This window comes from Theropithecus gelada, chromosome 11, assembly GCF_003255815.1.
Source record: "Theropithecus gelada isolate Dixy chromosome 11, Tgel_1.0, whole genome shotgun sequence".
In the NCBI taxonomy this organism is placed as follows: domain Eukaryota; kingdom Metazoa; phylum Chordata; class Mammalia; order Primates; family Cercopithecidae; genus Theropithecus; species Theropithecus gelada.
In genome coordinates this window covers 72,904,753-72,930,307 of record NC_037679.1, presented here as the reverse complement: position 1 = coordinate 72,930,307, position 25,555 = coordinate 72,904,753, and the positions used below count along the sequence as shown (strand labels likewise).

General features: G+C 53.3%; 1 protein-coding gene across 2 annotated transcripts in view; it reads left to right on the top strand.

Moving 5' to 3' along the window:
• RBM19 (RNA binding motif protein 19) overlaps positions 1–22,277 on the top strand; it is a 146,747-nt gene extending 124,470 nt beyond the window's left edge. Inside the window, exons 24-25 of one of the 2 annotated variants that reach the window (XM_025403266.1) lie at positions 16,455–16,567; positions 20,860–22,277. In XM_025403266.1, the coding sequence (XP_025259051.1) occupies positions 16,455–16,552 (98 nt within the window). In that variant the 3' untranslated portion in view covers positions 16,553–16,567; positions 20,860–22,277. Of the gene's footprint in view, positions 1–16,454; positions 16,568–17,154; positions 17,748–20,859 lie in introns of those variants that run through there. The other variant, XM_025403265.1, reaches the window with a different exon arrangement.
• The last annotated feature ends 3,278 nt before the right edge of the window (positions 22,278–25,555 follow it).

Genomic DNA, 25,555 nt, shown 5'->3' with positions numbered 1-25,555 from the left:
GCAGCCTCAAATGTTCAGAATAGGCCCGCCAGCCTCCTGCCCTCCTGGCCAGACCCTTCTCCCCACCCTGTGCCCTTTCCCCAAAGAGAAAAATACCCAGTTCATTTGTGTCAAAATCCGCATTGTTCAGAGCTCCTGGGGCCCTGGCAGACCCTAAGGGCAGGTGGTGTCCGTGCCCAGTTCCCTCTCCCGGCTCTAGCCTCAGCCCTGAACTCTGCCAGGAAGGCACTCAGATCTCAGGTGGAGGCTGCCGAGCTCTGAGGCCGCAACAAAGAGCTCCCTGCAGAATGTGGGCCGCAGAATGAAAGGCAGGCATCCTAACCGTTCAGCAGGGCCTGGCAGGAAGATGCCGGTGACACTGTGGCCTGTGAGCTGCACTCAGGGACAGTGGGAGGTGGCCAGAGCAGATAGAGTGGAGCTTTGGCACTAGCCGAAGCCCTGATGTGGTCGGTGCCACCAGCATGAATTACCCTGGAGTGCCCCTGCCCCTGGACTCAGTTTCCCAGCTCCCAGGACTGGCCTCATCTCCCCTGGGTCCCTGAGGCACCGAGGTCATAGTAGAACGTTCAATTTGTAGTTCAAGCTAAATAATACCAATTATTATTATCATTACTGTAACTAGCAATCTTCATGTGTCAAGCCTTACTTGACAGCCAGGTACTATCTGCAAGTTTTCATGGGTACGAGTCCTGCAGAATCCTGGGAGGTAAACACAGGTCCTCAGATAACATCATTTTATCAAAATTGATAAGAAAAAAATGGCTTCCCATCCAGGGCCACTGTCTGTGTGCAGTTTGCGTGTTCTTCCCGTGGAGTTTGCCTGCTCTCCCCATGGAGTTCGCGTGCTCACCCTGTGGAGTTTGTGTGTTCGCCCCATGTGGGTTTTCTCCAGGTCCTGTAGTTTCCTCCCACATCCCAAAGCCATGCACGCTAGGTGAATTGGCACGTCTCAGTGGTCCCAGAGTGGGTGAGTGCAGTTATGTGTGTGATGGGTGCCCTACCCGGGGTGGGTTCCCTCCCAGTGTCCTGAGCTACCAGGAGAGGCTCTGGCCACCTGCAGCCCTGAACTGGAATCGTTGAGTAAATCATTATCTTCCTTGTTTTTATTAATCTGTCTTAAACGTATATAGTGCTCACATTTATTTCAGTGTTTAATATTTAGAAGTTTTGGTGTCTTTACTCAGAAGATTGGTGATGTTTTTGTTATTAGAAATACATTTGTGTGTAGGAGTTTAGCTCTTGTTTACATCCATTAGCCTGTGGTAACATTGAGTTTGTTATACATCTTTTCACTGAAAGTTGCGAGATTTCCAAGAACCTATGAACCTGTCAATTTACTGTACTGTCGCAATCCTCTGTTTTAGAGGTGAGAAAACTAAAGCACAGAGAGGGCAAGTAACTTGCCCAAGGGCACCCAGCTACTGACCACAGAGCCAGGATTCAAACCTGTGTTTTCCACCGTCCTGCTGTACCGAGCCTTTGCATCAGCTGATCTGAGCAGCTGCCCCTTGCATTTTACCCGAATGTGTCCTCATACCTGTTCTGTGACCTCAGGCAAGTCGCTCTGCCTCAGCTCTGTCATTGGTACGATGGGGCCACGGCGCCCACCTCGTTAGGGAAATTGTGGGGCTCAAAGGGGAGGATGCCTGTAAAGGAGATGGCACACAGCTCCTGGCACTTCACGTGCAGTCAGCAGATAGGGTTGTCGAGGGGCCTCATTGTCCTTCGGGGCACTCACTCTTCCTTTTCTAGGTTGCCAAAAACACTCCCACTTTCCTTGCATTCCCGTCAGGCCAGGCTAAGGAGGATGCTCTCTGGGCAAAGGACCGAGACAGACGAGCCCTGGTGTTTAGAAGCCTGGGCAGTAGCACGTATGTGTGTGTGTGTGTGTGTTTGTGTCTTTGTATGTAGTAAGTAGGAGGATGGGTATGCCTGACACATAAGCATTGCTTGGGACGTGTGTGTGTGTGTATGTGTGTATATAGTAAATAGGAGGATGGGTATGCCTGACACATAAGCATTGCTTGGGACGTGTGTGTGTGTGTGTGTGTGTGTGTGGTAAGTAGGAGGATGGGTATGCCTGACACATAAGCATTGCTTGGGACGTGTGTGTGTGTGTGTGTGTGTAGTAAGTAGGAGGGCGTGTATGCCTGACACATAAGCATTGCTTGGGACGTGTGTGTGTGTGTGTGTGTGTGTGTGTGTAGTGAGGGGGGGGGGGTGTGCCTGACACATAAACATTGCGCGGGGGGTGTGTGTGTGTGTGTGTGTGTGTGTGGTAAGTAGGAGGATGGGTATGCCTGACACATAAGCATTGCTTGGGACGTGTGTGTGTGTGTGTGTGTGTGTAGTAAGTAGGAGGGTGTGTATGCCTGACACATAAGCATTGCTTAGGATGTGTGTGTTTGGGGGTGGGGTAAGGAAGAGGACAGGTATGCCTGACACATAAGCATTGCTTGGGGTAGAATGTTTACATCTAACCACAGATGCCACCTGTTCTTCCTTGTCTCCAAGGCATAGCACAGAGCCTGGCACCTAGTAGGAGCTTATTAGTGCCCAGGTGCCATGAGGAAGAGGAGGACTCATTGCTGCTCAAGCAGCAACCGTAATGTCCTGCCTTCTAAGGCAGTTACAAGAACTCATGCTCCACACCCAGTCTCCAGCTCTCTGCTTATCCAGGTTCCTTGTTGGCAGCCAAAAGAAGCTTGTTGTAAACCCCCCATCCCCTCCCCACCAAGCGGAAGCCTTCGTTTTATCCATTGTCCCTGTATAATGGCAGGGCATTATATTTTTCCTTGCAAGTTGATGCTTGCAAAACACCTGTCAAATTGAACAGCGAAGGACAGGGCTTTGAAAGTCATTGTAAAAGTTGGCCTGAGTAGGCAAAGACCTTGACACCAGACAGAGATGCTTTCAAAAGGGAATAGCAAGACAGACGTTTTTCCACCAAACTGCCTTCCCCGTCTTGCCTGTCCTCTTCCTGCCCCTGCCTGCTGCCCCACACCTCCCTCCCTTCCTTGCCGGCCAAGAATCAGGTTTCTCATCTCCAGCGCAGCAGCCCCGTGGTAGGTAAAGTGCTATTCTTCACTGCCTTGCATGTGGGAGTTTGAAAAGAGAGAGCAAGGAGGGAAGAAAGAGGAAAGTCCGCCGCTGGCTGTGTCCTTTTCTTCCCGAGCGTGTTACAAACCAGCAGGGTCACGGCATCGAGAAGCTTTCAGGGCCGCGGCAGGCCACAGTACCTGTGAGCGCAGCCGAGAGAATATAATGGTATGGAAGAAATCTGTGCGCAGAACCCTCTGTTTTACAGCACTCACAGCCAGGGAGGCTGGGCAAACAGGCTTTTATTTGGCCGGGAGCGTGGCTCTGCTTCCCGTGTTGTCTTATTCCAGCTGGGGAGGACTGATGGGCTGTGGTTAGCGTTTCTACCTTTCACCTCCAGAGCTGGGAGCGCAGACATGACCAGCATGGTGAGTGGCTGGCAGTGGCACCTTCCCCCGCCTGCCCAAGCCAGACTGGGCTGGGGCGGGAGATCTGTGAGCAGAGCGCCCAGAGAAGTGCTCTTCCGGCACAGACGAGTGTCTGTCCCCATGGGTCACTGGCCTCTAGCAAACAGTCATCCTCCCAGCCTCACGGGGGGCAGGGAAGGAGCCTGCTTGCTAGAGCCCTGGTCCCAGCAGCCCCCACCGACCCCGGCCCCCACTGCCTCCTGGCCAGAGTGTCAAAGATGCAGCTTTTCCCCCACACCCCTCCTTCTCGTGATTCCCTTGTCATGCCCTTCCCCTCGTCCTCCTCAAGTGCCACAACCTGCCATCAGGTGCTCACGTGTGCAATTAAGATCCTTCTCCATGTGAGATTTTATCCTCTGGGAGGGGTACAAGGCCCTTTGCCCATCCTGCCTGGGCCCCATGTCTAGCACAGAGAGGAGGCGCTCAGTGACCATTTGTGGGGTGAAAAAATGAACATAAATAAGAACCTGATCATCAGAATGATGATTAGAATTTAATTGAACATCTAATAGATGCTGGACACTGTGTGAGTGTTAACTCGGTTCATCTTCACTGTCACCCCACAAGGAAGGAAGCCAGGGCTCAGAAAAGCTGGCTAATGTGCTCCAGGCCCCATGCTTAGCCACAGGTGTGCAGTCGGCACTGGAGCCCTGTGTGGTCTGAAGCCAGATATTCCTAACCGGGTGCTTCGAAGCACCGCTGGTCTGAAAAGGCAATCATGTAAGTTCTTATAAAGATCAAGCCGGGGGAAAAGGAAAGAAAGAGGGTCAGAGAGCTTTGTCATGGACCTACCATGTGCAGAGAGTGATACCGGGTGCTTTTACATAACTCAGTCTCATTTCAGGCTCACAGCTGCCTGAAGAACAGTGTTGCTCCCATTTTACTGTACCACAAACCAAGACCCAGAGCAGCCTAGTGCCTGGCCTGAAGGCACACAGGTCTGGACACTGCAGAACTGTAGTTAATGTCTATACCTGCGTGTTCTATCACACCCTGTATCCTCAGCACCTCCTAAATGCCAAATTGCCCTCTCTTTATTGGATCTGGACAGTTGCAAACCACAGCCTATAATCTATTTTTATAAATAAAGTTTTATTGCAACACAGCCATGCCCATTTGTTCATATATTGTCTAGGGCTATTTTCTTCCACTGCAAGGACAAAGTTGAGTGGTTGTGACAGAGACCCCACGGCCCACCAAGCCTAAAGTATTTACTTTTTGGCTCTTCACAGAAAGGGCTTGCAGCCCCTAGGCCTTGTGAAGTGGCTGCCCTTATTTTATCCAAAAGCCAGGGGTGGCTAGTTCCTCCCACGGTGACTCCCCACTTTCTCAGAGTATATAACTCTAGAGGCATCATAGCTGCACCCCCAGTGCCCTGGGCTTAGATCTCCAGCTTCCCCAGATGGGAGGCCCCCATTCATTCATTCATTCATTCATTCAACAGTTCTTCACTGATGACCATATTATCAAGCTGTGCTCTCAGCACTGAGGGCAAAGCAGTGTACAAAAGAGAAAATCCTCCCCCGTGGAGCTCATACTTGAGTGAGAGAGACAGATGATTGCCCCCTCCCCCGCCCCACCAAAAAAAATAAGTAGCAACAAAGTTCTGATGATACCAAGTCCTGGGGTGGAAATTAGAAAGGGTAACATATGGTTGGATGCAGTGGCTCACACCTGTAATCCCAGTGCTTTGAGAGGCCAAGGCAGGAGGATCACTTGAGCATAGGAGTTTGAGACCAGCCTGAGCCACATAACGAGACCCCGTCTCTTAAAAAAGAAAAAATTAAAAAATTAGCCAGGCATGGTGGCACACACCTGTAGTCCCAGCTACTCGGGAGGCTGAGGTGGGAGGATCACTTGAGCCCAGGAGTTCAGGGCTGCAGCACGCCATGATTGTGCCCCTACACTCCAGCCTGGGCAAGAAAGCAAGACTCTGTGTCTTTAAAAAAAGAAAAGAAAACAAAAGAAAAATAGCATAATGAGCTCTTCAGGGCCAGAGAGGGAAAGGAGAGATTCCAAATATGGTGGTTGGAAAGTCTTTCTGCTGAGTCAGCATTTCTGTGTGATACGAAGGGAACAACCAGCCAAAGATCTGGGAGGAACCATCCCAGGTAGCAGAAGCCACAAGTGCCAAGGTCCTAGGGCAGAGTGTGTTCAAAACAGGCAGAGAAGCCAGCAGGGGTTCCTCCCGGGGCCTTGTGTGGCCTGCCAGGAAGCCCAGCTTATATTCAAGGTACAGTGGGAAGCTCCTAGAAGATTTGAGAAGAGTCTCAGGACCGGATTCACACTGTCAGACCTCATCCCCTGCATTGTAGAGGGGCAAGAATGGAGGGCAGAGGTCCCATCCAGGCCAGCAAGGGCCCTGGAGCAGAGGCTGTGGAGGTGGGGAAGCAGGTGGATTGAGCATTTTTGGTAAAGGTAGAGCCAGCCAGACTTGCTTCTGGAAGGCAGGAGAAAAATCAAAACTGGTGCATAGTTTTTGCTCCAAGCCACTCACAGGATGATGGTGCTGCGTGGTGAGCGGAGGCCTAGGAAGCTGGGAAGAACAGGTGGCTGGGCGGGGGTGTTCTGAACGTGTTGGATTTGAGACACCTATTAGGACTCCCCTCGATGTCAGGCAGATAGATCTATGAGTTGGGAGCTCAGGGGCGAAGTCTGGGCTGAGATATAAATTTAGAAGTCATCAGCAGACAGATGATATTTAAAGCCTGCAAGAGTTCATCCCCCTCCCCACTCCCATAACTTAATCATCATTCACAGGACCATACATTTTCAAAAGACTGGAGACGAGAGAGCCCGTTATCCCCACGTCAACCTTTGTGAATAGGCCGCCTTGATCTTGCCCATGAAAACATAATCATCGGGCTTTCAAACTCACAGTCAGGAAAGTTCAAGCAAGGATGTGAAGTCACAGAATTTATTATTCAGAATATCCCTTGGTCGCGGTTCCTTCCATCCACCTGGAGACAGAGGTTTTCTATAAGCTTCCCATTTTCATTCCTTCACCTGGGTCCTTCTTGTTTTCTCCTGAAGACTTGGCTGTGGCAGCCCTTCCTCTGGAGGCGTTAAAGGCCTAAGCAGGAGGCGGGCAAAGAGAGAGACTGTCCCGGATTGCCACAGCAGGTCCTGACAGGAAAGGCTGAGACTGGGTGGGGCATGGGGATATGCAGCTGTTTTATCCCTGACCTCTTTGATCACTTCTCAGCCAAAAGTGGTGGCTCACGCCTGTAATCCCAGCATTTTGGTAGGCCAAGGTGGGTGGATCACTTGAGCCCAGGAGTTCGAGACCAGCCTGGCCAACGCAGTGAAGCCCTGTCTCTACTAGAAATACAAAAATTAGCCAGGCATGGTGGTGCCAGCCTGTAATCCCAGCTACTCAGGAGGCTGAGGCAGCAGAATTGCTCGAACCTGGGAGACGAAGTTGCAGTGAGCTGAGATCACGCCACTGCACTCCAGCCTGGGCAACAGCGTGAGACTTAGTCTCAAAAAAAACAAAAAAAAAGGAAAGAAAAGAAAAAAGAAATGATCACTTTTTGTGTTCACGGTAGTGTGTCTTAATCTATCTCCAGCTTCTGGTCATGTTGGGAAGTGGTTCCAGGAGAGGTTGAGGTTGCCCGGGAAACCCACTCTTTCTCACACCCCTGGCTACCACAGCTGCTGGAGGCCGAATCCAGAGGAGGAAAACCAAGGAGAGGGAATTCTTTTGGTCAAGGCAGTTCCCAAGTGTGCACCCAAGTGGTGCACATGGCTGGCCGTGCAGGGAGCCATGTTCGGAGAGCAAAATGCTTCTCCCTGCAGCGGTGTGGGGAGACTGGGGGGCCTGGAGGTCAGCTGGAGCAGGTAGGGCCCAGTCAACCCCTCCTACTTCCTTCCACTCCCCCAGGCCCGAGCCTCGCTGGGCGGTGTTTTGGAAATAATTCCAAGTGCTTCGGCAATATCCCGCACACTCTCCTCCCCTTCCCCCGGGAGCGGCTGTCCGTGCGGGGAAGGTACTTGCTCCCAATCCAGCTAAATTGTTATTGACTTGTGTTCTCTGCGTTCCGCAAACATTTCACTCAGCCGTCGCCAGCAAGGCCAGGAATCCCTGCTAGGGCTAACGGGGAAGCCAGCTGTGCCGGGCCATTTCTCGTGCTCTTCCTCATCGATCACGGAATTAAACTGACAGAAGGAGAATTTCAGAGCGACTTGGGAGGGGCAGGGGCTGGGCCGGGATTGGCCGAGGGTTTGGGCGCTTGGGGACCAGAGTGCTAGAAACAGGGACAGGAGGAGGGTGGGTTTCCCTCCAGGGTTGTAGCTGGTGGTAGGGAGCGGCCAGTTTTATTTCTGAACTGTAGGCTGGCCCAGCCCGGAGAAACCCAAGGAAAACACACAGCCAAGGTTTTTATTACTGCTTCATGACCACAAGTGAAACTAGTGGGGTTTAGTAGACAGAGAGGAGAGAGAGAAAAGAGCAGAGACCACAATCGCAAGTTGTCGGATGAAATTAGATCTCTATTTTGCCTACCGGATACGAAAACAATGGTTTTGAATGAATCATCACTATTTTTGTACTGGAAGATTTAACCTGAAAATCAAGATTCTGACCTCTTTTGAAAAATCAGATTTGGCCAGCCTGGTTCCACATTCCTACAGGGCACCAGGCCCAAGGAATGGCTGCGCATTTATACGAAGGCTGGGCTTCCCCTTGCCCACAATGCATAGTCCTCCCTGTAATCTCCCCCTACCCCCTGGACTGTTTGATGTCATCATATTCCTATCTGGACCCTCGAGCCTTTGCATTTACACAGCCTGGTGCAGACACCACTACACCTTGGCCCCATGAGTTGTTACCAGCTGCTCCCTTTCAGCCTGTGCCCTCCAACCCAGGGCCTATGCCAAAAGAAAAGAGATCAGTAGCTGATGTGGACCAAATCCTAAGACTTGGGAGATTCCTCCAGACCCAAGGCAGAGAAGTAGGGGACACCTTCCCACCTTTCCTGGTTCTTTTTCCCTTTTCCCGGTGTCACCTTCACCGGGACACTCCCCTTGCTTCCCAGCCCGCACAGGTCTCCCAGCATCTGTAACTAATAAACATGTAGGACCAAGTCTAGAAGCTCCCAGGCATAGCCCACGCCTACAGCCCTAGCTCAGGATAAATCCACGGGAATCCGGGCTGCAGCGCCTTCGCCGGCCCCTGTGTATGGGGTTGTGCGTGGCCAGTTGTGGAATTCTGCACACACACAAGACACCCAGAGCACAGAGCGAAGTTACTCCACCGACGAGCCCAGTCTCCAGCCGCTCAGGGAGCCCAAGTCCTCAGCACCAAGATTAATAACAGCGGTCATCATAGCAGTCATAATATCCCATGCGCACCCCAGGCCATTTGCATCGGAACCTCTGGAGGTAGGATCCAGGCATCAGTGGTTTCCTAGCTGATTCTGTCAGACAGCTGGATTGAGAACCAATGGCCTTTGAAAAGAAAATTGCTGCTACACGGCCCGGTTCTGTTCATGCCTTTCCTGTTGAGACCCCCCTGCCTAGGGAGGCTGGGCTATTGTCCCCAGCCGGCAGGGCAGGCTTTGCTGTGCTGTGCCAGCAAGGCTAGAGCCAGCCGCGTCTGAGCTCAAGGTCCTGCTTGGAGAATGTGGCCACTTGACTCTTCAAAGCCCTAGTGTGGCTGCTTCCTCATCTGAAAAGTGGGACAATGATGTTACCCAGCTGGTGGAATTTCTGTAGGAAAGTCCAGAGCCAGCAGGCCTCTGAGGAGTGGTCCCCGCGACTCGCCCCTCAGCCTTATCTTGGGCAGCTGGATTTCCCCTTTGCTGGGCACTGCATGTCCTCTGGGGTGGCCTCACAGGACCCTTTGATCGTTAGCTTTCATGTTTGCCTGGCACCTCAACATGCCAGGCCCTGGGCTAAGTGCTCTCATGCTTTATCTCATCAGATCCCCTGTGGTGGGTGCTACTACTGTGTCCTGTCTACAGAAGAGTAACTTTGGTGACTCAGAGCAGGCTGGTGTTGGGGTCCGTGCCGGGGGTGGTGGAGAATGAAAGAACACACAAAAGACAAAGACACACAGAGAACATGGCGGCCGCGCTCAGAGCCTCCGCCTCACTTTATTTATACTCCATAAACCCCACGTCAGCAGAAAGAATGCAATGCAAAACAAACTTTCTTTTCCCAGATGTAACCTTCTACTCAGTTCTTTGTTTCTATGCTCTTCTTTATCTGCCCACCTTCTTGGCGCCTACTGGAGTTCATTAAAAGTTCAATTGGAGATACTGTCCTTGAGCCCTATCTATTCGCAGCATACTGTTTTCAAAGGCCCCTGCAGGCTGGGACCACCAAGTGGCAGCACTCAGGTCCCATCTCGTCTTGTCTGCCCTGATCCCTAGTGTGGCCCCGTGGCTGGTGGTTTAGTTTATCCTGTGGAGTTTTTTCACTGCCGTATCCCTAGCATCATTCCTGGCACATAGAATGTGTTCGGTCATGCTTGCTAAGAGTGACTGAAGGCAGGAACCCTTAGGGTTCCCATGAGGTAAGCAGAACAGGCACCATCCCCATTTAACAGGTGGGAACACTGAGTGACATAAGGAGCTTAGCAGCTCCTGGGAGTCCCGCAGTGGCAGAGGCCAGTCTGCAGCCCAGGGTCCTGCCCACCCGCTCTGTGCAAGGACTCTCTCAGATCACACCTAGTTCTTAGAAGGACTCGCTGTGTTTTAAAAAGCCACAACTGGCTAGACGTGGTGGCTTACGCCTATAATCCCAGCACTTTAGGAGGCCAAGGCGGGTGGATCGCTTGAGCTCATGAGTTCAAGACCAGCCTGGCCAGCATGGTGAAATCTCGATTCTACTAAAAATACAAAAATTAGTTGGGCGTGGTGGTGCACACCTGTAATCCCAGCTACTCGGGAGGCTGAGCACAAGAATCACGCGAACCCAGAAAGCAGAGGTTGCAGTGAGCCGAGATCACACCACTGCACTCACCTGGGCAACAGAGTGAGATTCTGTCTATTTGAAAAAAAAAAAAAAAAAAAGGCACAACCCTAAAACAGCCTCCTGTATCAATAAAGGGCCATTGGCTTGGTCTTAGGGGCCAGGCCAATCTCCTGAAGAGTACTTTTTATTCTGTGCATATCTAATGTGTGCCTGCTGTACACAGAGCCCTGAGATGCAGACCCATCTGGGTATGAGAGCTCTGCCCATGGGGGCTGCAAGATCTGAAGCCAGGGAGGATGGGTAGAGACCCAGGCACAGGCACCAGCAGCTGAGGGTGGGGATCTGGCTCGGCCAGCCTTCCAGAGCAGGCAGCCTCCCAAGCCAGGCCAGCCCCCTGCGGTACCCATACCGTGACATCCTCATACTCCCCAAGGGTGGGAGCTACAGGTGGCTGGTGTCCCCCAGCAGCCCGGGACTGCACACCAGTGAGTCTGAAGATTGTGGTGCCTCATTCTGGCCTCCACCTGCCCCATCCTCCTTCCTCCCCTTGCCCTCCTGTGCCCCCGGCCCATGCCCTTCACCCCGGCCTCTTGGAGTCAGTTCTGTCTCCGACTTAGCGGAGTTTGTCAAAGCCTTGCTTATCCTCTGTCTCGGGAAGTAGCAACTTGGGAGCCTCCAGGAACAGGTGGAAAAGCTCCCGTAAGTGAGGCCTCCGGTCTCCAGGGGCAGCTAGTACACAGCCTTGTCAGTTACCTGTAGGCAGGGAGGGGACAGGTCTGCTACGCTCACAGGTTAGCCATTCCAGGTTCAAGAGAAACTAGAGGTGCAGATTGTCATGTAGCATCTCCCTGTTTTTGAACATTAGTCACTGATTTCTTTATTCATGGCAAATCATGTCAGCAAATCCAGATGCTCTAATATGGGCCCACAGTGGGAGGCCCTGCTGCATCCCATTGGTCACTTTTTTTTTTTTTTTTTTTTTTGAGACAAGAGTCCAGAGCTGCTATTGCCATCCTCATGTTATAGAGGAGGGGAGTGGCCCACCCTCATGCTCTCAGTAACAGATTCTATCAATAGCAGTAAGAATGACCAACCTGTATTGACATTCTTGCCGTGTGCTCGGCACTATTGTGAAGGCCTTACATACATATATTCATTCTTTTAATACCCTTACACACCCTAGGCGTGTGAATTTCATCACCATTCAGTAACTGCAGAAACTGAGAGGAGCCCAGAGAGGTGAAGCAACTTACCCAAGGTTGCCCAGCCAGGAGCAGCAGGGTTTCATCCTGGCAGCTCACCCGCCCAGCAACCCGCATCTAGCACCCTCCATCCTGCACCTCAGGCCTCTCCACTCAGAATCCAGCCCTGGGCTTCCTGGCCCAGCGCTTTTCCCCTCCCCAAGCTGTTCATGCCTGCCTCTTCCCAGGGTTCCTTTCAGAACTCCCTTCTCCTCTTATCAGCCACGCTCTTCTCCCACGGCTTGCCTTTCCTCAACGTCTGCTTCTGGAACAAAACCCCAAGAAGCGCTTTCTCTTGTCCTCCCGACACACCCCCGCCCCCCGCCTGCGCCTTTCTCCCTGCCTGCGCCTTTCTCCCTGCCTGCCTGGGCCTCCCATGCAGGGCCGACAGCGCCAGCCAGGGAAGGGAGAGACACAGGCTGGCATTCTGTCAAGGAATTAATTGAAAAATAAAATCATTAGGTGGGAACTCCAGAAATGCAAAAATGGTAGTCAGAGGTTGGGGGGGAGGGGGGCAGGACTGGGGGGTTGTCGGGGGACGGCTGAGCTTTTTGTCAAGTTAATTTCTCGGGTATTGATGTTTGGTGACATTCACTTGTTGTTTATCTTCGGGTGCAGCTGTAATACTGAAAGAAAATGCACAGCTTGTTTCGTTTATTTATTTTACACCTTTCTCCGGTTCTGCATTATGTTTGTTTGGTGAAAACCCACTGAGGCTTTTGATGTCGGGGAAGTGGGATTTCAGCAGCTGTTCCCTGCAAACAGGGTGCTCCTCAAGGAAGCAGGGCCGGCGGGAGGTGCGGGGTGTCATTTGGTGGGAACTCAGGGCCTGACACGTCCTCCAGGGGGGCAGTTGGGGGCCCAGCCTGAACCCTGGCAGATATGCCTGGCCCAGGAGCACAGTAATGGCTCCTGAGTAGTGGGCCCCTGGGCATCCCAGGCCCCACCCGTGAACCTGATCATCTTTATAGCTGCCTGCTGAGATGTCCCCTATTTCTGTCCCCACTGTATAGTCAGGAAGCCAAGGCCCAGAGAGCTGAAGTGACTGTCCCACGGTCACTTGGCTGGTCAGTGGCTGAGCTAGAACCTCAGATCATGTGACTCCCATAGCCATGGAATTGCCTGTCACCATTGTGCCTTCCACGTCCCTTGCCCCACAGTGAGTCAGCAGATGCCCCTGTTTCCAGTGTGCAAACCGAGAAGGCAGGGCTCACACTTCCGCTGGCCTTGATGAACCAAATCATCTCATTCCTTTACCTGCCAACTGTGTACTGCTCATGTATCATAAGCCAGCCTCCGTGTAAGAGCCCCCGCCCTGTGAGCTCTCACTGCCCCAGTGGCCAGGAGAGACACGAAATCAACACCTTTCCTATCCATAATAGTAACACAGGTATTGGTCTCTGCACCATCGACTGAGCCCTAACCAGGAGCATTGCCCTTTTTACTCATTTCAGCCCCACCACAACCCCTAGTATTCCCATTTTACAGGTTAGAAATTGAGGCACAACTATCTGGTTCTTTCTCCATCTCCCCCTGCCAGACCAGAAAGCCTTAGGTGGGGCCAAACCAGGCTTGTTCCCCACCATGCCTGACCCAGAGCAGGTGCTGCAGGTATCTCTGTCATGTGAGGGAATGAGAGCATGAATGAAGGCTCTAAACAACTGTTCTTGGCCTCATCTCTGCTGCCGTTTGTCCTTCAGCAACCTACACTCCTTGACCCTCAAGTTTCCCTATCATTCACTCCCTCAGTCTCTCAGCACACTTTTATTGATCATCTACTATGTGCCAGGCACAGTTCTGGGCATTGAGAATGGAACAGTGGATAAAACAGACAGAAACCCCTGCCCTCCTAGGGCTGATGTTCCAGCCAGGAAGACGGTAAAGTGGAAATATGATACACAGTGAGACTGGGAGACATGCTGGGGGGGAAGTGGACAGGACAGGGATTAGGAAGTGTACGTCAGGGCACTCTGGAGGACTTGGGATTTTCAATAAGGAGGGAAGCTTCACTGAAAAGGTAAGGCCCTGAGTGGCTCCGTGGAGGAAGAGCACTCCAGACCAAGGGAACAGCAGGTGCAAGGCCCTGAGGTGGGAGTGCTGGAGCCAGGAGCCAGGAGCCAGGAAGGGGCCCGAGTGCCTGAGCAGAGTGGGAGGGAAGCAGAGAGGGGGTGCAGCCTGCTCAGTGGCCCTGGCAGCCAACGTAACAGCTTTAGCTTTTCCCCAGGTGAGATGGTGCCCCTGGAGGCTTGAGCAAAGGAGCGGCATGCCGTGATGCAGGATTTAACAAGCTCCCTCTGGCTGCCATTCAAGACCGGACTCCTAGGAGGGAGGGCAGAGGAAGCCAGAGGCAATGGTGGTGCGGCCCAGGGGTGCAGGAGCACGGGGAAGAAGCGCCCCAAGTCCGGGTATATCTTAAAGGTTGAGCCGACACAATGGATGGGGCGAGAACTCGCCCCTCGCCTGTCCCTCTAAGTTGTCAGGATGTGGGAAAGAAGAAAAAATCCCATGCCGCCACTGCTGGCCATCCCTTAGACCCCAGGCCAGGCCTGTCCCAGGAAGGCAGGGACCCCTGCCCCAAGAGTGAGCTGCCACCCCAACCCATGTTAGCAGATGGGAGGGGCGCCAGCGATTGCCTGCAGGCCCTGTTTTGTTACGTTTCTATTTTCCAGCTCCTATTACCTGCCCACAAATTCAATTTCCAGAGGCCATTGTACACCTCCAGGACTGGCGATTATAAGGAAACCAAGAGTGTCTAGGAGGGCGTGAGGAAGGAGAGGAAGCCGGCATCTGAACCCCAGGCCACCAGTCCCCACCACCCCAGCCCACCCTGTCCCCCTCTCCCTTTTCATGATTAACAATGATGGGTACAGCTGCCAGACCTTGAGGCTCCCAGGTGGCAGGCAGGTGGGCGCCTCCCGCACCTTCCGCACCCTCGCCATGGGGCAGGCTCTGCCGTCTCTCTCACCCTTGCTCTGTCTGCTCATTCCCTTTTCTGGGATATTTCACAAGCATTCGCTGGGTGCCAGGCAGCGTACTAAGGCTAGGGACACAGCAATGAGTGAGACAACATCCCACACAAAGAAAGGCCTGCGGCAGTGTGGATAATAAAAAGTGCCAGGGGGTGGGGTGGCATTGGAGCTCAGGGGTAGAGGGAGCGGGAGATCTGGGTGCTGCCAGTGCAAAGGTCTTGAGCAGGGGGAGGTGGGCCAGCTCCAGTGACGCCTCCAGAGGAGCTTGGGGCTTTCTTAGGGAGTGGTACATCTGACACACATGGTTTAGAGGGATCCCTTGGTGGGAGGGGGATCTCTAGTGAGGGGCTGAGAGGTACTTGGATTGGGATACAGCCATGGAGATGAAGAGAAATGAGGTCAATGTTTGAATTGATTTGGGAGGGATGAGATTGAAGAAACAGTTTCAGAGGTAAAATCACTCGCCCAGGAACACACAAAGGGAAACCAAGTCTTCATCTCCTGGCCAAGCACTGTGCTGGCCCTGGGGAGGTCTCGGTAGAAAAGGCTAGGCGGAGAGATAGAGGTAAAGGGCCTCAGCGTGATTTATTCGGGGAGGTGTTTGAGCCATGGAAAGGGAGGAAATTTGGACAGCCTCTTTACACTGCCTCTGTACAAATCAAGCCTTATCTGCGAGCGAGGCTGCCCATTGACTAGTGGTTAGACTAGCAGAGGGACTGGCAGAGGAAGCCAGCCTGGATCCCAGCCTCACTTTTTTCCTGGAGGGCCAAGGGACCCCACACATCCTCTCCTGCCACCATTGATCCCCTTGGAGTTCTCTGCCCAGCACCCGAGACTTCCATGAAAAGCAGAAAGACTGTGGGTTTAGGTGTGACTGGGGTTCGAATCCTGGCTCCACCGTTTCCTAGCTGGGTGACCTCAGGCCTGCCTGTCCGTGCCTCACTTCCGCCACCTGCGTACCACCTGCCTGTGGGGTTGCTGACAGAAATGGAGCAGTGGCTCATGATGGTACCTAATTAGGAGGTGCTTGTGGGACTGAGCCCACAGTGCCCCTTCCTACCTCCATGCTTTTCTTCATGACCCTGAATTCCCTCTCCTCACAGAAAACTCCTCTGCATTCTTCAAAGCCCAAGTCAAATAGTCCTCCTCTTCAAAGCCACCTCTAATTGTCATTCCTTCCATGCCTTCTCTGGAATCCTTGAGCTTTGCATCTGTTCTATTCACCCACCACTTACTGAGCACCTGCTCTATGCCAGCCATGTACTACACCATTAGCCTGGCCTCCAGGAAAACAGAAACAGCTTCTATTTGTCTCCCCAGCCGTGGCCCACTGCTTGGCTCAGCTTCTCTGAAGGGTTTCAGCTTCCTCCAAACCAAGCTCTGACCTGCTGTGAGGCAGTAGCACAGGAGACCCCCCTCCCTCTTTTTTCTCGAGGGAATCCTTTCCCCTGTGGGTGGAAGATGGGGAGGGGATGGCCAGGGAAGCAGAGTTTCTGAGAGTGCGAGGGAGGCAGCCCCGTCATGGCGATGCTGAGACTAACCCTAGTGTTTCTCTCTCCTGCTCATTCCCCCTTTGATTCTCTCCCCTACTCCTTGTCTTTCTTCATTGCCCCATCCTCTCTCCCCCACCTCTGTATCTTCTCTCCCTCCACTCCCCCCCCACTTCCCTCTCTCGCATTTTCTCACTGCTTTTCTGTCTCCCTGCGCCCTTGTTCTGCTCATCTCTCCCCTCTCCCTCCTTCCTCTGTCATTTCTCTCTTCCTGCCTCCCAACCCTCTCGGCTGTTCTTTTCTCCTCTCTTGCCATCTGGGCTCCCACAGAGCCCCCGAAGAAAAAGCGGTCTGTGGTGTTGGACGAGATCCTGGAGCAGCTGGAAGGCAGTGACAGCGACAGCGAGGAGCAGACCCTTCAGCTGTGAGCTGGCGCTGAGAGGGTGCGTGGCTCTGGGGCCCTGGGGACCCGGACAGCCGCTCCAGCTTCTGCACTCCCCACCATGTGGGCTGGGGCGTGGGGCGGGGAGCGGCAGGGAGCCCCGCCCTGCACTGGTCTAAGGTCGGAGGAGACAGGGGATGAGGAAGGCCTCAGGCCACTGCCCAACAGCCCAGGCATCCTGGGTTTCACCAGTGACACGTTCTAGCAGACACGGACTGCGCACCTGCTCTGTGGCAGACACGGAAGAGCGCAAGGGAGCAGGGAGTGTGGGAGTGCAAGGGAGGAGCCACGTTAGGAAGAAAGACTTGGGGATAACTGCACAGGGAGCGAGGAGCCCTGCTCCCCCTGTCCCCACCCCAGGAGAGTGAGGGGATGAGGGCCGGCTCTCTGGCATCAGGCTGCCTGGACATGAAACCCCGTCTCCAAGCTCAAGCTGGGAGACCCTGGCCCAGTTTCCTTATCTCCCAGGGCCCAGCATTGCCCTTGCTAGCTAGTTCTTACCTCATAAGGTTTTAGAGAGAAATAAACGCAATAATGCATGAAGGGTGCCGAGCATGATGCTGAGCCCTGTTCTTACTCTCCCTCCAGGGCTGCTGAGCTAGAATTCCCACCTATGGCTTTCCAAGGGACTGTTCACAGCTTGGGACTTGGTCTCTGTCCTGCCCCATCCTCATCACTTCGGACCACGAGCCCTGGTTCAGTCACCCGGGGAAGCCTCCCAGCAGCTCATGAAGCATCGAGCTCCAAGCCCAGATGCCAGGCTCCCCGGCTGATCCGAATGATGTCACTCATGGCGGATGCGTTCTGCTCATGGGCCCAGAGCCCTGTGAAATGCATCAAGGTCCTCTCCGCTGGCCAACAGCATCCTCAGGCTTCTGTCAGGTGCCCGTGTTCACATTTTCTCCAGCCTGAGACGCAGCCTCCTGCCTGGAAGGGTCTGTGCCAGCACCAGCCAGAGGGCAAGACGGAGAGGGCAGAGCAAGAACTGCACGGCATCTGACTGCGGTCTGAATCCAGGCATTGCCATTCCCTGAGGTGTGACCTCAGACTAATGACATCCTGTCTGAGCCTCCGTTTTTCTCTCTAGGAAATGGGGGTGATAATTGTGCCTACCTCAGATAGACAGTGCCAGAGTTAAGTGAGTCAAGCCAAGTAAAGCCCAGAGAAGATTCTCATCAGCACTTTTGTTGCGTCTTCATTTAGAATCACTGGGTGGGGCTCCAAGTGAGAGTGTGGGAATCTTCAGACTCTGTGCATAAAGCATGGTCTGTGCGTTTTGGTGGGGATGAGGTTCCGGTCTTCATCCAGTTTTCAGAGTGGCCCAGAGCCCAGGCAAGGCCACAGAGAGCTGGCAGCCTGCAAGACCAAGCGTATGCCTCGTGTCTTCTAGGGCAGGCACCCCCTTAGCCATCCAAGCGCATCCCTGAGAATTCGTGGTTAACAGAAGAGACGGAATGGCTCGTTCCCCAGCCCTTTGCTTTTTTTCTTTAGAGACAGGGTGCAGTGGCATGATCATAGCTCACTGCAGCCTTAAGTGGTCCTCCCACCTTAGCCTCCCAAAGTGCTGGGATTACAGGTGTGAGCCATCACACCCAGCCACATTCTCCAGCTTTTATAGTGGGGTGGCTCATAGAGTCACATTGACCACAGCCTTCTGGATGTGGGGGCTGAATGGTGAGGTCTCTGTTAAACCACACCCAGGCCAACCCTCAGGTGACCAGGCTCCCAAGTTGCTGTGAATCATGTGGAATTATAGGGCTGGAGAACCTACCCCATGCCTTCCCACTGCTCAGATCCGTGAGCTGGATCATGTCCTGTTCGACAGCACCTGGCTCCTTCTGGCTGAACCGTCTTGTCTGTACAATTTGTACTCATATTTCCACAACACCAGAGCCAGCGAGTATGGCCGGCTGGTCACCAAAAATCAGGTGTAGACCCACGGGCCTGGAGCAGAGGCAGGCGTCTTGGGGCACTGACTTCACTGGCCCAGAGGATGCTTCTAGAACCTCCCCCCAGAGCAGGATTCAGCATCGTCCAGGGCTTGGTGTGGGATGAACAAACATGGGTTCCATAACAGTCCACCACTCTCCAGCCTCGTGAGCCTGGGCAAGTGACTTAACCTGCTGAGTCCTCAGTCTCCTCATCTTTAAAATGGGGTGATCCAAGTAGCATCTCCGTCACAAAAGCGTCCTCATGCCCAGGCAGCTGCAGGCCCCTGCCGGAGCTCACACAGTGGAATGATGGGAATCAGGGCTGTCTGACCCTTCCTGCGTCACTGCCTTCCCTGTGGCCAAAAGAAAAAGCTGGTGAGCTGGGGGAGGTTCAGGAACTGCAGGAGAATGAAAAGTGGCAAGAGGAGGAGAGCTTCCAGCCTTTCTCCAGGCCTGGCCCGGAATTGGCAGTGCAGAGTGAGGCAACCTGGAGACCATATACTGAGGCTGGCCTCTGTGCCCCTGCCCCAGGCACTCGCTGTTTGGAAGGGGCAGATCTGTAAGCACACAGGAGTAGTGGAGTCCACTCCCATAGAGATCTCGGGGTGCCCTTTCTTGCCGCGCCCACCAGACTGCACCCTCATCTCCTCTCCTCCGGCTCAGCTGTCCTCGTGCAGCCAGTGTGGCCTGACTGATCCGTGAGCTGGATGGTTTGCCTGGTCCAGAGGAGGGGCTTCGTCTCTTCTTCCTTTGGAGGAGAGAGACTGGTGAAAGCGTCTTACGAGAAATTCCTCCGTCCAGCATGTGGGGGTTGAACTGGAAGACTCTAAGCCTTCAAGCCAAGGCAGCAAGGGACTGATAGTCACTGCTGTCACTGGGAGGGGGGACACGGGAGCTTTCCGAAAGGCAGCTTTGGTTGTGTTTGCAGCAATGATGGGACGTTGGTAGACCCAGACACCCAGAAGATCTGGGAGAGAAACTCCAGAAATAACCCACCGAGGGGGCACTGAGGAAGGAGTACTGCTCCAGGGCGGTGAACCTCCTGACCCAGGTCAGGACTGCTGCAGGGGGCAGGAAACTGGCTCAGCCACATCTCAGAGGGGCTGTGACCCGTCCCCTGCCGATATGGTCACCAGAGAGCCAGGAAAGAGAACCATGACAGGCTGGACCAGAGCACATGCCTGGGAAAGGAGAGGTGACACCAAGAGGCCAGAGGGGCCAAAGGGACACAGGGAGGTGGGAGATCAGCGGGACACGTGCCTCAGAAAAGCCAGAGGCACACATCTGGACAAGGCCTGGGACCCAGTGTTCAGAGCGCGGCTCAGTTAGCTGGGAGGAACGGAGATAGGCTGTTTCCAGAGTTGGGGGCTGGCTAGACCTGCATCTACTGTCCTCATGTCCCTCTCCCACCCGCTGTGGGTCTCAGGGGCCTGGCCCCTTGAGCTGCGTCTCTGAAGCTCCCTTGTCAAGAGGCTTGTATTCAGTTTGGCCAACGATGGGCACTAGCAGGCACCCGGAAGGCTGGTAGAAGAGACACTCCAAGCATCCCACCTTCTCCCTCTGTCCCCTGTGGCGTCTTCACCAAGGGTCCACCCCTGGATGGGTGAGGAGGGCCCTGGTATCTCTACTGTAGGATGCACACAGTCAGACTGCAGGAGGGAGATGGGTGGTCAGACAGGTCCTGGAGAACGGACAGGGGTGAGGGACAGTGGGGCCTGGAGGAGGGACAGGCGTGAGAGACAGTGGTGACGGAAGGAGGAGAGTGGAACGCACAGGCCCTGACTCCAAAGGCCTGCGTTAGAATCTCTAGGCTCTCAGTGTCTCCAGACCTTGCATTCCATGTCTTTCAAATGGGTCCAGGAATTCCTGCCTCATTGGATTGGTTAAGACAGAAACAGAAGGTCATGAATGGAAAGTAGTTAGCAGACTGTGTCATGCCTGGTGAGTGCTTAGTAATGGTAGTTGCCATCATTATTGTGAAAATAACTTCAAAACAAGGCAAGCTTGTTGGGCTGCACCCAGCAGATGTCAGGCCAGCTGGGCCCACGTCCAGAGGCTGGGGCAGGATAGGGACTCACAGAGCACTGCGCCATGTTGGGGAGGAGGCTGTGATCCAGGAAGGAGCCTGTAGGAGGTGCCCCCCTGCCCACTGGCCCCAGTAGGCAAACCAGCACATTGTGCACCTGGCTATTCCTGCACAGAACCAAAGTTCAAGCCCAGATGGGCCAGTGGTTGTTGGGAAACAGCTGAACACCCCACCAGGAGCAGCTGCCTGTCTGTTGCTATGTCTGTGTGTCTGTTCCTAACCCTTTCTTTTTTTTTTTTTTTTTTTTTTGAGACAAAGTCTCGTTCTGTTCCCCAGGCTGGAGTGCAGTAGCGTGATCTGGGCTCACCTCCCTGGTTCAAGCAGTTCTCCCGCTGGGATTACAGGTGTGCACTACCACACCCAGCTAATTGTTTGTATTTTTTGTAGAGACGGGGTTTCACCATGTAGACCAGGCTGGTCTCGAATTCCTGACCTCAAGTGATCCACCTGCCTCGGCCTCCCAAAGTGTGGGGACTACAGATGTGAGCCGCCACGCCTGGCTAATTTTTTGTATTTTTAGTAGAGACAAGGTTTCACCATGTGGGCCAGACTGGTCTTGAACTCCCAACCTCAAGTGATCCACCCACCTCGGCCTCCCAAAGTGCTGGGATTACAGGTGTGAGCCACCACGCCCAGCCTGTTCCTAACCCTTTCAACTGGGAGTGTCACGTGGGTGAGGACTCCGTGGCCACAGTAGCAGAACTGTCTCTTCTGAAAACCAGACTCTGGGGACCCTGGGTCAGCACCTCTAGGTCATTCCACAGACTTACACAGTTTAAAGAAAGAGCCAGCAAACATGGGGTGATCCTGGGGTGCCAGTGGGATCCCAAGCCAGGCCCGGAGGTCTGCCTGTTTCCTCCCCAGAAACTTGAGGGGGCATCCTCCGCCAGTTTGCACTGGGCACGGGGGCTGGAGAGCCATGAGGCCACTGAGCTCAGCATGCTGTCACTTCTCAGGAAGTTGTGAGGGTGAGAATAGCCGGGCCCACTCTGCAGAGGGGAGGAACGGGTACAGGCCACAGGCACAGGCTGATAGAGTGAGTCTCCTCCCTCATTCATTCATTCATCCATCAGACACCTGCTGGGCATCTGCTGTGTGCGAGGCACTGTGCTGGGTGCCCCAGACATAAGACAGAAACTCGGGTCGCCCTGTGTGCCTCCACACGGGCCTTCCCTGCTGGGTGGACACAGGCTCTGTCTCCTAGGCTTTAAGCCCCGTGCATCAGGTGGAAGACAATTTCCAGCGGCCTCTGCCCACTTGTTTTTCCTCCTCTCCTTTTCCTGCCGCCTTGGTCTTTTTTGTCTTTTGTGCAGGGCCGTCTCTCGCAGCGCCCGTCTGTGCTCCGCAGCGTCTAGGAAAGGATTAGTGTGAGCAGAGCATGCAGGCTTTGGTGAACAGAGCCGAGCTTGGTTTCAACATCTAATTCAATTTGTTCTGCCGAGATTGAAATATGAAATGGTTGCCAGTCAAACGTTCAAAGGACGGGGAAGGGAGAGTGAGCGCCTGCTGAAATTTAAATTTTAATGAAAATGACTTTAACCCTTTGGTACACCTTGCAGAATGTAACCCATCCTCCCATCCTGTGAGAGCGGCCTCTTGGGTTAGAGCTTTCCACCCGCTTCTCTTCCGCTGAGCTTCACTAATAATATGTCATCATTTTTTTCAGCCATCTTAATAATAAAAGATTAATAGAATACTTTCCTAATAATAATCTATTCACCCATGCTGCCTAGGCCATTGAAATAGGCACCTTGCCTGGATGACTTTCCCTAAGCCCCATCCTAGACAAGCCCAGGCCCCTTGTTGGATGCGCTCATCACACCGAACGCCTCCGTAGCTCCTTACGGCTGTGAACAGTTTCTGTGTTTTTATTTCATGTCTGACCTCTCTCTCTGGACCGGAAGCCCCAGGAGAGCAGGGTCCATGCCTGTTTTGTGCGTGCTGCATCGTGGAGTAGATGCTTAGTAAATACTCATTGAAGGAAATCGGTGGCCCCACTTTGTCCTTCTAGCAACTGTGAGAGGGAAGTTGACGGGAGATGTAGAAATGGAGAGGTGGGTGACATTCCCAAGACGGCACTGCACAGAGGGCTGCCACCAGGCTCACGCTCAGCTCGCTCCGGCACAAGCCCAAGCCCCTATCTCCCAGAGCAGTGAGGGCAGTTCCCACATGCAGGGGACTCGGCCCTATGCCGGGCTTTAGAGGCGCACCCTGCGTCTCGCTCCTGCCGCGGGGCCTGGACTGCTGTCTCCTCTTTACAGCGAGGGAGGCCCAATGTGTGCTGACTCGAGCCCTGTCCTGAAGGCAGCGTGGGTGAAGGGCTGTCTCTCCTCACCCCTGATGAGGTTCTCCTGTTCAGCTCCTGCTTGCCATGGAACCCCCAGTGTGTTTTTCGTTTTGTTTTTAAATATCAAATGCTATCAATGCCAGGCCAGTGGGCATGCGTGGCAGCTCATTATGGCTGTGGACAGTGCCAGGCATTGCCCAGGCATCATAGGTTTTCAGGGTAGAGAGTGGGGTGATGGGGGCAGCCCTGAGACCACCTTCAGGACAGTTCGCTTCCGAGGACTGAGTCCTTGTCTTCATCCTCCAGGGCTCATACAGACCAGGAGCCTAAGGGAGAGGTTCCAACCTGAAACACCCAGCAAATGTGTGTTGAGCTTTTGTGCACCAGGCATGGCCATGATGCTGGGAATGCAGGAGTGGACACAGCAGATAAGAGTCCCTGGCCTCGAGGACCTGGTAGTCAAATGTGGGGAGACCCAGACACGCGTGGACAGAGGATTGCTTCCCTGGCACTGCTGAGGCTCCGTTCTCTCTGGGGATGTCTGGCAGGGTCAAGGAAGGGCTCCCTGAGGAGGTGGCATGTGGGCAGAGCCGGGAGGAAGGGGACAGCTCTGTGTGCTCAAGGGAGAGTGAGGGGGACAGCCCAGGCCACAGAAAAAGCCAGGGAGAGTGGGCTCAGCTCAGGCTTGGGTGTCAAGTCTGGGCCTGTGGAGGGGAGCAGAGCCAGCCCAGTCTGCCACCATGTTGAGGATCAGTAGCAGAAGGACAAGGACCGAAGCAGGGACAGGTGTTCAGAAGCCATTGCCATGGCCAGGAGAGCAGGGAGGTGGTGACTCAGAGCAGGGAGGTGGCAGTGGAGGGGTGAGGTGGCCCAAGCCTGTAGACAGATTGAAGATGCAGCCAGTGGCCTAAAGGTTTGGCTGTGGGCTGTGCACAACCAAGGCTAGCGCCCTGGCTGTAGCCCAAGCAGTGGGAAGAAGAAAGCTAGTGTGCGCTGAGACCATTGCAGGAAGAGCCGGCTCAGAGGGAAGTAGGAACTGGCTTTAAACTTGGTAAGCTGTTGACTGCTAAGAGGTAGAGAACACACTGGAGGATATGTGTCTCAGGTTGAGGAGAGAGGGTTGGACCGAGGTATAATGGGAAATTCTCCTTCTTTGGTTAAGAAATCTAAGAGGGGCCAGCCTCGGTGCTTCACTCCTATAATCCCAGCACTTTGGGAGGCTGTGATGGGAAGATGGCTTTGAGGCCAGGAGTTCGAGACCAGCCTGGGCAACATAGGGAGACCCCATCTCTACAAATAACTTTTAAAATTAGTCCACTGTGGTGATGTGGGCCTGTGGTCCCATCTACTCAGGAGGCTGAGGTGGGAGGATCACTGGAGCCCAGGAGGTCGAGGCTAAAGTGAGCCGTGGTCACACCACTGCATTCCAGTCTGGCAATGGAGTGAGATGCTGTCTCCCAAAAAAAAAAAAAAAAAAAAAGGGAAAAAAAAGAAACGTAAGAGTCAGCATGGGAACTAACAGCCCCATGTAGACAGACCTGGGAAATCTCATAGCTCCAAAATTTCAAGTTAATTTTTTTTTTTTTTTTTTTTTTGAGACGGAGTCTCACTCTGTCACCCAGGCTGGAGTGCAGTGGTGTGATCTCAGCTCACTGCAGCCCCTGCCTCTCTGGGTTCAAGCAATCCTCCCACTTCAGCCTCCCAAGTAGCTGAGATTACAGGCATGCACCACCATGCCTGGCTAAGTTTTGTATTTTTAGTAGAGGTGAGGTTTTGCCATGTTGGCCAGACTGGTCACGAACTCCTAACCTCAGGTAATCCTCCCACCTTGTCCTCCCAAAGTGCTGGGATTATAGGCATGAGCCACTGCACTGGCCTCAAGTTCATTTTGAAGCCACTTCTAGATGGTTCCAGACTCCTTTGGCCCCAGAACCCATTTCCCAAACAAATGTCTTAAACAGATTAAGCAAGAATTGCTTTGTTCCAAGTCAGGGTTCAGGGCCTGACCTTCCCCACCCAGACTCCTCTTGCCGCCCAACACCTCAGCGATTTGAAAAACACTGACCTAGGCCTGGCGCGGTGGCTCATGCCTATAATCCCAGCACTTTGGGAGGCTGAGGTGGGTGCATCACAAAGTCAGGAGATCAAGACCATCCTGGCTAACATGGTGAAACCTCATCTCTACTAAAAATACAAAAAGTTAGCTGGGCATGGTGGCACATGCCTGTAGTCCCAGCTACTCAGGGAGCTGAGGCAGGAGAATTGCTTGAACCCAGGAGGTGGAGGTTGCAGTGAGCCGAGATCACGCCACTGCATCCCAGCCTGGGTGACAGAGTGAGACTCCATCTCAAAAAAAAATAACACTGAACTAAAAAATGTCTCCCAAATCACAGAGCATGGACCTCTGTGCTTTAGGAGATGGTTTAGGTGGACTGTACGCTTTTCTTTTTAATTTTTAACTCACAAGTTTATTTTTACATGTATGCCACAAATACAAACCTGTATTTGTTTAGGTCATCAAACCAATGGCCTTGCTAAGCTGTAAGGATTACCAGTGAATTTGTTTAAAGACAAGTATTAAAAACAGGACTTTCATAAGGCAAAGTAGTAAAAAAGGGACGTGAATGATTGAAATCAGGGGTGGGCAAACCATGGCCCTCTTTTTTTTTTTTTTTTTTTTTTTTT